This window comes from Portunus trituberculatus, chromosome 39 (genome assembly GCF_017591435.1).
Source record: "Portunus trituberculatus isolate SZX2019 chromosome 39, ASM1759143v1, whole genome shotgun sequence".
In the NCBI taxonomy this organism is placed as follows: domain Eukaryota; kingdom Metazoa; phylum Arthropoda; class Malacostraca; order Decapoda; family Portunidae; genus Portunus; species Portunus trituberculatus.
Genome location: NC_059293.1, coordinates 8676435 through 8688260, shown reverse-complemented (window position 1 = coordinate 8688260; position 11826 = coordinate 8676435). Strand labels below are relative to the sequence as shown.

At 43.4% G+C, this 11826-nt stretch overlaps 1 protein-coding gene across 1 annotated transcript; it reads left to right on the top strand.

The window, feature by feature from the left end:
- The first annotated feature begins 2829 nt into the window (after window positions 1-2829).
- LOC123515743 (zinc finger BED domain-containing protein 5-like) lies at window positions 2830-4840 on the top strand. Its single transcript, XM_045274599.1, has 2 exons — window positions 2830-2876; window positions 3985-4840. The coding sequence occupies exons 1-2, from the start codon at window positions 2830-2832 to the stop codon at window positions 4838-4840; spliced, it is 903 nt and encodes a 300-aa protein (XP_045130534.1).
- The last annotated feature ends 6986 nt before the right edge of the window (window positions 4841-11826 follow it).

Genomic DNA, 11826 nt, shown 5'->3' with positions numbered 1-11826 from the left:
AGGAAGACAGTAAAGAAAGACTAGTTTTTTCCATGTAAAGTTAACTTGAAGCATGAAGATTAATGTGTTATTCAAAACTAAAGCCTTATAATTTTGTACAATGCAGCAGAAGACTGGGTTTCGAAAGAGGGGCAACTATTTTTTTTTATGGAGCTAATATATGAGGTTCAACGAAGCAATTTTTTCTTCTTTTCACAGCACACATAGACGTAATTCAGATCTTTTTTTTCACCTCAACGCAGTGAATCAGAGAAAGGAGAGAAATCCTTCGTTCAGGTCAAACAGAACGTGCAGAATTCTGAAAAATAGAAATATAGTGGTCGTTCATTAATCATGTTGCATGTGAAATATTATTCTTCATTTATTTATTTACTTTCATTGAATTTGCGTCGCAATTTGATATATTTGTGAACGCTTAAAAAACCGGTACATGTTTGAAAAATAAGACTACACTACTCACCTGTTAGTCATGTTTTCTCAGCTATTTAATTTTTTGCTCACTTTTATCATCTAAAATTGTACCAATTTTGCATTCTAAATTCTATATTCAATAATCAATTACACATATTTCAAGGTCAAATATAATTTAGTTTATTTGTAGACACTTTACCGAAATGATATCGGCAAATCAGAAATGATTCAATAGTCTATAAATCATAATTCCCGTCTTTTCCTATTGTAAGTCCAAAGAAATTATCTTGATACGAAATGAAAAATTTAAGAAAGAAATAAATTTCTCAACATTCCTTTTTTCTTAATTATTGATTGATGGATCAGAAGAAAGAGTTATAGCACAAAAGGAAAAGATAGGCTAGTAAGCTCTTAATACCATTAATTAGTTTAACCAAGCATTAAAGATTATCTATAACAGCATTAAATCAACCTTTCCTCATTGTTTTCCCGTTTCTTTATTGCTATCATCATCTTTTCCTTCCATATCCTTTATTTGACCCTCAATGCTTCCTTTTTTCCATTTTTTTTTTTCATCGCATTAATGTTATCACCTTTTCCTTCGAAAGATAAAGCTTCGGTATTACACATCCTTTAACCTTCAATAATACACCTCTGTCTTCCTCCTTTTTTTCGTCGCATTGTTTGTGTCATATAGTTCCTCCCAGCAGTGAAATTAACTGGTACACGTGTTGCGGGACAAGAGGATGTGGGATTTCCGGAGGAGTGGCGGCTGGTAAGAGGCTTAATAAGAGCCGAAGAGAGTTGGAGTGCCAGGATCAGTTTCTAGGGAGTGTGAGAAGGAGGTGGCGTTGAGTGGCTATGATATATACTCTTGGCAGTGTGAAGAGCAGATGAGGAGGATTAGTCATACACCAACAATAATCGAATTTCACGAGTGTACAGCCTCCTTTCCTTACCTCACGTGATTTATCCTTTCCTAAGCTCCCTTCCTCCTTCAGTTCATATCTTCCATCTCTCCTTATCCTTTCTTTAACTCTTCTCAGCCCTCCTTCACTCTTCCGCCTACACAGTATCTCACCACTTTCATTGTTATTAGACACATCTTTGACACGTGATTTATCCTTTCTCAGCTTCCCTTCCTCTTTCATTTCTTATGTCCCATCCCTTCCTCTCCTTGCTCACACTCTCCACTCTTCCACCTGCGCAGTACCTCACCAACTTCATTATCACACCTTTCTTTAATTAATTCAGGTACTATATCCTTCCTCAATCTAGTGTCCTGCTTTAGTTTTTCTCTCTCTTCCCTCTTGTCCTCTCCTGTCATCTGATTAGTAATGTATCTCAACAGCATTTTTATTACAGCTTGACTATTAGCTATTTTATCCCCCGTGATTTTTCCTTCCTCAGACTACCTATTTCATTTATTCTTTTTTTATTCGTATTTTTTCATTAATGTTCTTTCCTTCTTATTTTCACCTGAATAGCATTATCAAAGGTAAATATTTTTCTGTACTTGTATTCTAAGGTTTATTTCATCTTTTTTTTTCTAGCTCTTATTATTCATCTCATTATTATTCTTTCACTCACATAATATAGTACCTCAGCATTTTCGCAGGTAAACATCATCACAAGACGCACTTTCCTTTTATTAAGTTCTATGATTTCTTCCGCCTTTTTTTATTTTATTTTCATCTCCTGTTTTTTTTTTTTCGTAATCTCCCTCCTCCACTCACCTGTAGAATACCTCCTTATTTTCACAGGTAAACATCTTGACAAGACATACCTTTTTTTTATTATGCTTTGTGATTTATTCCTTTTCATGTTTCCTTTACTTTTTATTTATTTTGTATCATCCTATCCCCTCCTTCCTTCACTCACCTGTAGAGTACGTCCTGATTTTCACATGTAAGCAACACAAGTAACACCTTCCTTCCTTTATGTTTATTTATCTTCATTTTTCCTTTCCTTTTCATCTCTTATTTCTCTTCTCATCCTGTCCTTCCTCCACTCTTACCTTGGTTCAGTGCTCTCAGCAGCCTTCTTACCTCCAACTCGCCGTGCCTTCTCATACCTCATGTCTGGCTCCTCCACATTCATAAAGGAGAAAAGAATGTACGTATGATATGTAGACTTTACTGAGAAATGTTTTCATATTTGGAGTGAATAGCTTGTGTGTGCGGCAATTTTTTTCACCGTGATGTTAATGTTCTCTCTCCGTTTGTTGTGTCTGTGGTATTATCCAAATTCTCCCTCATAGAAAAAACATATTGTACAGTCTGTTCTAGAGAGTTGTCTATGTATCTGTTTTAGATTTAACTTATGTTACTTATAACTCTTTTTATGGGCTTTTCTACCTTTACATATCTTTTTCTCTCTCGTAAGGTTTCTTAATAATTGTGTTAATCTCCAGAGAAAATGGTCTCTGTGTTGAAAGACGAAGTGTCAACTATTGTAGACATTCAGTAATTTGAATGTTCTTGTTGATAGGAATGTTATAAAGCATCACTCACGGAACTGATCAAAGCAACACACACACACACACACACACACACACACACGGCCCGGTAGCTCAGTGGTTAGAGCGCTGGCTTCACAAGCCAGATGACCGGGGTTCGATTCCCCGGCCGGGTGGAGATATTTGGGTGTGTCTCCTTTCACATGTAGCCCCTGTTCACCTAGCAGTGAGTAGGTACGGGATGTAAATCGAGGAGTTGTGACCTTGTTGTTCCGGTGTGTGGTGTGTGCCTGGTCTCAGGCCTATCCGAAGATCGGAAATAATGAGCTCTGAGCTCGTTCCGTAGGGTAACGTCTGGCTGTCTCGTCAGAGACTGCAGCAGATCAAACAGTGAATTACACACACACACACACACACACACACACAGAGAGAGAGAGAGAGAGAGAGAGAGAGGTGGGGGAGGGGAGTAACGAAACACTAAAGAACGAAAGGGAAATCAAGATGAAACGATAGGAAAGTAGCAATTAATTATGAAAACATCGCTTCAACTTGCAAAGAATTAATCACGCGTGTGTCATGATATCAACTTCGAATAATCTTTTTACCTTTTTTTTTTTTTGTGCTGCCCTTAGCCAGCGTTCGTTTTGCATAAAAAAAAAATGACAGGAGCATTTGTGTCATCATTCTCTTATTAATTTTTTTTTTTCATCCACCTGGTAATCCATAAGAAGAAACTGATAAACTGTGATTGATTAATGTCACAGGATCAGAGAGAGTAGCACCTATATCACCAAAGCCACTGTCATACTTTATATTCCCTCATCCATTCAGTAACACGATCTCATGAAAAAAACAAATCCACTATGATTAATGTCACAGCATCAAAGTAGTATCTCAGTGGTTCCTAACCTGTGGTACGCGTACCACTAGTGGTACGCGTACCACTAGTGGTACGCGAGGGCCTTCCAGGTGGTACGCGAGCACTTTCGGGGTCATGAACGATTTTTAGTTATTTTTTACTTCACAAAAATGTTTACTGCCTATGGCCCTAACATAAAATAAAATAGTCAATAATGTGACAATGTGTGGGTGTGAATTGAACCCGAACCGAACAGGTCAGACTCAGAAAGAAAACGTATGCTGGCGACTCAGTGTTGCGCTGTCTGCCACATCTGTCTCCTCTACCACACAGAAGTGCGCTGGCTCTCCCGGGGTAATACGACGAGGCGTCTCTTTGAACTGAGGGATGAACTCCTCGTATTCTTCACGGAAAAGGAACATGATTTTCAGAAAGATCTGGAGGACGAGGAGTTTATCTCAAGGTTGGCCTACCTGTCGGACATTTTTGGAGCCCTCAACCACTTAAACTTGTCGTTCCAAGGGCCCAACTGCACTGTCACAGAGTTCATCTCGAAGCTGGGAGCATTTGCCCGGAAGTTGGATCTGTGGATGAAGAACGTGGAGAGCAAACGCTACGGAATGTTCGAACTCCTGACTACCCTTGAGAGCGAGCCCAGTGATGAATTAGCCCAAGAAATCGTCCATCACCTCTCACTGCTCAAGGCTGAATTGAAGCATTATTTCCCGGATGTGACATGTTGTGCCTACATCGCCAATCCGTTCTCCGTTGATCCAGCCAATCAGCCTGTCGGGACCGGGGAACAAGAGGAACTCATAGACATCCAGGCTGATGAGACAGCAAAGACGAAGCACAAAGAATGCTCACCTTTAAACTTCTGGGTAAGCATGGCCTCCTCGTACCCAACGTTAGCCCGTCACGCTGTTCCCCAGCTACTGATTTTCCCCTCGACGTGGGAGTGCGAACAGGGGTTCTCAGCCTTCATGACCATCAAGTCGAAGAGCCGGAACCGTCTTGCTGCTCCCGGGCATGATTTCCGATGTGCTGTGAGCAAAGTCATGCCCCGCATTGACCAGCTGGTGGAGAAGAAGCAGATGCAGCCCTCGCATTGAGTTGAATTTTTTTTAGTTCATTTGTGTGTTCTACTTGTAAAATTATGGTAAATAAAGTAATATCTGATCGAATTGAGTTTCTCTGGAACCAGGTGGTACGCGGCGACTGTACAGGACCTCCAAGTGGTACTAGATCACTAAAAGGTTGGGAACCACTGTAAGTATCTGTATCACCAAAGCTACTGTCAGACTTACATTCTTTCATCCATCCAGTAATGCTTGCACATAAAAAATCATTGAACTTCTGCTCGACCTCAACTAAGGTTCAGAGAGAGAGTAGCACTTTTTTTCTTTTTACGTAAGAAGGAAAATCTGGGCACGAACAACAAAAACGATCGAACAAAAAGGCACACTGAGATGCCAATCACCGAGCAGATCTGAGAGAGTTAGCCAAAAGAATGGGATGAATGTCTTAAATCCCTTCCCCTTCTTAAATGAGTTCAGGCCATAGAAAGATGGAAATACAGAAGCAGACTCCCATTTTTCTTCATCCATCTGATAATCATAAAAAATGGAGATGAAATTCTACTACTTATTAGCTTTGCCACGATAATTAATATTATAGAATGAAAATGGCTCGAGACTTTAATTTCCGTGAAAGCTCTTCCTAGTTTTTTTTTTTTTGTGTATGTTAGTGAAAACAAGGATTTTTATATCTTTGATAAGAATTAGCGTTACGTATCAATCAAGATGAATTCTACTTAACTGCTCACACGTGCCGTTTGCGTCACGTTTCCAGTCTATACCTGTCTACTGTCTACCTTTTCGTACCTTTGTTTCCTATTCTTGCTCTTTCACAACTTCTTTCCATCTCTCCTTACTCTCCTTTCATCTTTAACTTTGTTTTATCTTTGTGTTTTTCTTACATTTTACATTTTATTTCATTTTTAGTTATATCGCGTTACAGATTCCTCTCATTTCTAAATGTTGTGCTTTTACTTCTCATTATTTTTCTGGTTCTTTTGTCTCCCCTTCCACTTTTTATTTATTTATTTATTTATTTTGACCATACCTTCATTTATTTTTATATTGCCTGATTTCTCTTCGTTTCTGTTCTGTCTCGTTATCACTTTCCCCATTACGTTGTCATATATATATATTTTTTTTTTAGTCTATTGCCTTTGTCCTTCATGTTAATTTCCCTTCATTTCTCTTTTTGTCAACTTCTGTTTACTTGTCTTCTTTCTTTCTTGTCAATCTTTTTCTTTCATTATAGTTTTTTTTTCTATACCAATCGTGTTTCCGTTAGTTCAATCCTTTCCTCAAGCTTTCTCACATTTCTATCTAATTCATTCATTATGTTTTCTATACTTCAATTTTTTTTCACTTTTTTCAGTACTTCTTACGTTTCTCTCAACTCATGTTTTTTGTCAATCCTTTATACTCGTATCACTCTATCTTCCTTCCAGCTTACATGTGTAATCTCAATCCTCTCCTTGGTCTTCATTCCCTCCTACCCACTTCTCTTTCTTTTCTTCCTCTCTTCCGCTTATCTCAAACCTTCTGCCTTCAGTGATTCTTTCTCTTCTCACCCCTTTTTATCACCCATTACTTTATTTCTATCTTCTATCTTAGTAATTTCCTTTGTCTTCACTCCTTCCTGCCCTTATGTATATCCTTATAACAAAGGCAATGGAGGATAACAATGAAATTACATAGATCTTGATGATAAAAACACTCGGCTAGTCTTCATCCTTATTACTTAACCCACCTTGATTACTTTCCACACCTTCCTGTGAGAAGTGAGGCCGAAGGTGAAGGTAAACTGGTTATCAGGAAATTGGTAATAAGAACGCTTCGTCAATCACGTATAGGAAGCTTAAAATTGATTGGTGTCTTTGTCATTTGAGTTTCCTTGTCTTTTCTTATTGTAGGTAATTGTAGAGACTCCTATGAGAAATGAGACATGGTTTTAATGTATGCCGAGCGTTGGACGGGGCTGATCCACTGCGGTGAACTCTGGAATACTTGATAAAGACTGAGTGTGTCCTTTCAAAACAAAAACAGAAAAGAAAACGTCCACTGAGCCAGTTTTGATAAGTTGTAAAAACCTTTGCAGTGAAATGGCTTAGCTTTAGCAGGAGCCATAAATGATATTGTTCCTCATATTTTGGATGAACCAGGTCAGCAATTCCATGTTCAGTTTCGTTTTCGCTCATTTCCACTAGTTCTGAAATGTCTCCACAAAAAGCTATAGTGTGTAGGGAATTGTTCACGTTTTAACATCGTCCATTTCCTTTATATTCTACGTTCATTTTTTTTTTTTAGATTATTTTGTATTGTTGTTTTGCAAATATTTTACGTGCTGGCGGCGTTCATTGAGGAGAGGAAGAGAGAGAGAGAGAGAGAGAGAGAGAGTGTGTGTGTGTGTCTCTCTCTCTCTCTCTCTCTCTCTCTCTCTCTCTCTCTCTCTCTCTCTCTCTGTCCACGTGTAACACATCTCATGATTACATAATTAATACCTTCAGGGTGAGATCGTAAAAACTGTGCATGTTATTTCTCTGCTCTCCTTCCGGTAACGCTGCCAGTAACACACGCGTTGTATTCATCGGATTTTAATGACTGAGAATATTAACATACAAGTCTCACACCTTTCCTTTGGCAGTCTCGAGCAGCTTCCTCTTGTGTGCAGCATTCAGGAGAGCAACAACATGCCTCTCTTACAGGTTCTCCTCCTCCTCCTCCTCCTCCTCCTCCTCCTCCTCCTCCTCCTCCTCCTCCTCCTCCTCCTCCTCTTCCTCCACCTCCTCGTCTTCCTCTTCCTCTTTCTCCTTTCGTGTTCACTGTGCTGGAATGAAGCTTTTGCCACGCTGGAGAAATTGAGTCGTGCGATACTCAGCTGCTACAGGAGAGACATTTCCTCCGTCAAACACTTCCTCCCGTCACCACAGTTCAGTTCCATCATTTTATGTCATGTAATGGTTAAATGATGATTATATTCGTATGCCACGTCTTTATTGTTCTTCGTTTTACTTAGTTGTCACCCATCAGCCCTTTTGTTTAGCTTAGGTTTTGCGTTTTTCTTATCCTCAACGTGAAGTGATAAAAAAAATATATTTTCTGTGACGCTGTAACAAGTAAGGTCATGTGTCGCTTAGTAATGTTGTAATGAATAGAATCAACATTAGATACACTTCAGCTTTAAGTCTTCCACTGCGACACGAAGCAATTAGGAGCACTAGAAGCAATGCGTAAATAAGCATTAAAAAGAGAGTTTGCCGTGAAACAGAATGAACATTTTGCAGTTTCTTCCCAGTCCCAAGATTGCATGTGGCTGTGGAAGAAAATAAAGATTCATTGGAGTGATTGATTATTAGGGAAAGATGTACAAAGGACAATCAAAGGAAAAAAAATGATTGTTTAACCTTGACCTACATATAAAATGTTAGCGACCAGCAAAAGAAATGACAGCAAAGGAGTCTCGGCATATCTTGCAACACAGCTTGCAACACTGCATTCCTTCCTTTACCCGATATACAGCCGCCTCTCCTGCCCTGCTCTTATCTGTGTACGTGAGGCCTCTGGGCAGAGAGAGAGAGAGAGAGAGAGAGAGAGAGAGAGAGAGAGAGAGAGAGAGAGAGAGAGAGAGAGAGAGAGAGAGAGAGAGAGAGAGAGAGAGAGAGAGAGAGAGAGAGAGAGAGAGAGAGAGAGAGAGAGAGAGAGAGAGAGAGAGAGAGAGAGAGAGAGAGAGAGAGAGAGAGAGAGAGAGAGAGAGAGAGAGAGAGAGAGAGAGAGAGAGAGAGAGAGAGAGAGAGAAAGAGAGTGAGAGAAAGAGAGAGAGAGTGAGAGAGAGAGAGACTGTCCATGTGCCACTCAGAAAGCACTTAAAAATAGGTCACTTACCGATCACACAGCTCACGTGTTTGGTTCTCATGAAAAGTATAATTCTTTCACTGGAAATATGGATGGGCTTCATGCAAAAGGAGAGAGAGAGAGAGAGAGAGAGAGAGAGAGAGAGAGAGAGAGAGAGAGAGAGAGAGAGAGAGAGAGACAGTGGGCGGGCTGCTGAGGCCATCAATCAGCAGCTACGAGTGATAGAGGAGTGGGGTGCTCGCTGGCAAGTGACATTCGCGCCGGAGAAGACACAGGCAATGGTTGTCTCTCGGTCCCCAGCCGCCATGGCAGCAATGGCAGGAAAGTTGTCTTTTGGCGCTGCTGCTCTCCCACTCCAAGATGACGTCAAGATACTTGGAGTGGAGGTGGATCGAGGGCTGAGGTTTGACAGCCATGTCAAATCCATTGCCAAGAAAGCCTCTCACAGGATCTCCGCTCTCAGAAGGATCGCCAGTTTCCTCGACAGGAAGGGGAGACTGCTGCTGTACAAGGCACAGGTGCGGCCCCACCTTGAGTACGCAGCTCTCTCCTGGATGTCCTGTGCCGCCACACACAGAAGGAGACTGGACAGCATCCAACGCCGCGCCATACGGCTAGTAGATGCTGCAATACCACCTCACCCAGAGCCTGAGCGTCCCTTGATTCACTGGAACACCGCAGAGATGTGGCGGCAATCGTAGTGTTCCATAAGGCACAGGTGCAAAGAGTGCCACATCTGGCAGGGCTGCGTCATCCTCTGAGAGTCACCGCACGGAGCACGAGAACGGTGCTCAATGGTGGTGACGCCGTAGAGGTGCCGCGATCCCACGGGTGTCAGCATCAACGCACCTTCGCAGGACGCGTCTCCAGGATGTGGAACTTGTTCACGGCCGCGGTGCCTCACGTCCAGGAGATGAACACACACAGTGTCAAACTGATGGCACATAAGTGGAGACAGACACTGCCAACTCCTCTGACACTCTTTGTGACGTGACACTCAGTGTAGTGCAGTGCGTGAATAGTGCTAGTGAAGTGAAAAGAACAGTGCTCCATTTACATGCTGACCATCTTGTATATTTTCTATTTTTAAGTCTTGTAAATATTGTAGAGAAATAGATTGTAGTACCCTTAGAATAGGTAGCACACGACAGTGCGCCTTTGGGTACATGTTCGTCTGTATAAATTATGTTTAAATAAAAAAAAAAAAAAAAAGAGAGAGAGAGAGAGAGAGAGAGAGAGAGAGAGAGAGAGAGAGAGAGAGAGAGAGAGAGAGAGAGAGAGAGAGAGAGAGAGAGAGAGAGAGAGAGAGAGAGAGAGAGAGAGAGAGAGAGAGAGAGAGAGAGAGAAAACGGTGAACAGTGGATGGTGCCAAGTGACAGTGCAGGGAAGGTGAGCAGTGAGTGAGAGTAGGGAGTGCAGTGACCCAGTGTTTCTCCCTACCTTAATCACTAAGCGGGAACCCACCCTCCCCGTCCACCCCGACAAATTCCCCTGGGACATGGCGACGGCTCTCATCCCCACACCCACCACCAACTCAGCTGAGATGGAGATGAGTTGCCATAAGCTCATTAGGCGCCGCAACCTCCCCTCATACTGCCCTAAACGGTGGTGTGCGGTTTGTGGCTACAGAGTTACGGACACGGTGCCTTATGTCAGCTGCTCTGGCAGAGCTGATTGCCCTAACGTCTGCCACAAAGGGTGCCTTGCTGGTCGAGACTCATACTCATGCAAGGACACTCAAGAGCTCCGACGGAGTGCTGACATTGATGAGCAAGTCATCTACCTTCCCGACACCCCTTCCTTCTCCCCGCCCTCCTCCCAGCTGACGGGTGGTACGGAGGACGAAGATGGTAAAGATGACGAATGGAAATACATGCAAAACATGGAGAAAGATGAACTAATCGCCTCTCTCAAACAAATGCACGGAGCGGTGTCACGAAATGGCAACGTAATTCAGTTCCTCAGGGCTCAGAGGGACTGGATTATCAACAAGGAGAATGTCGTCAGGGAGTTCTTGGAGATAATCGAAACTCTAAAAGACGCCCGTGACACAGAAACACAAATCTCCTGTCGCTCCATCGCAACCACGGCGACTTCCCGGTCCATTGACACCACTTGGAACCAGGCATGTGCCTCATCAGAATACTGGAGGCAGTGGTGGCACTCTGGGAGGCCCAAACCGCTACAAACCGCTGAGTGCCCTCCTACAAACGTTACCACGGCCACCACTACCGCCGCCGCCGCCGATAGCGGAGACAGGAGTAGCGGGACCGCCGCGGCGATGACGATGGCGGAAGCAGTAACAGCAGCGTCAGCAGGGCTGGCAACGGAAACAACAGTGGCAGTAGCAGCAATAATAATGAAAGCAGTGAAAATAACTGTGAAAACAGCAACAACAGCGGCAGCAGCGGCAGCGACAGTGGCAGAAACAACCACAGTGAAAGCAGCAGCAGCAGTGGCAGAAACAACAACAACAACATCAGCAACAACAACGAGGATGACAGCACCAGCAGTGAAAACAATATCAGCAACGGCATCAATGCAGCCAAAAAGAAAAAGAAGAAAAAGCGTGGCCAGCAGCAGGCAGAACCCTCCAGCCCCGCGACGCCTCCTACACTCACCATGCCCCCCATGACGTCTGCCGGACCCCTTACGCCACATCAAATGGGCCGGCTGCGTGATCTCAGGATCTCAGAGGCTCAAATGGGGGCGCCCAGGATTCGCTGCGAGTACTGCCAAAGACCTGGACACTTGACAGAAAGGTGCCGAACTCGTGCTGCTGACCGACGGCAGGAGGAAATGTTTCGACGCCAGGAAGAGATGTTTCAGCGCCAGGAAGAAAGGCTAAGGAGGGTCATGGCGAATGGCTTGGGCCGGCAGCAGCAACATCAACCCCCGCAGACCTTCCCAGCCCCTCCCCAGCCTTCACTCTGGCAACATCCCCAGCCGCAGCAGACTTTTCAGCCCTTTCTCTACCCTGTCAAGCCCCCAACTTGGCAACCACAGTCTGGGCAGCCCTTCAGCTGGAATGCGTCCGCCTAACAGGCCAGCCCCTAACACGTCCTGTCCTTCTACCACCTCTCGCAGCCACACCTACACGGCCCGCCGAGGGAAAGGACGCAGCAGCAGCTGCCTCACTGTGGTGACGGCCAATGTGAGGGGACTTAGGACAA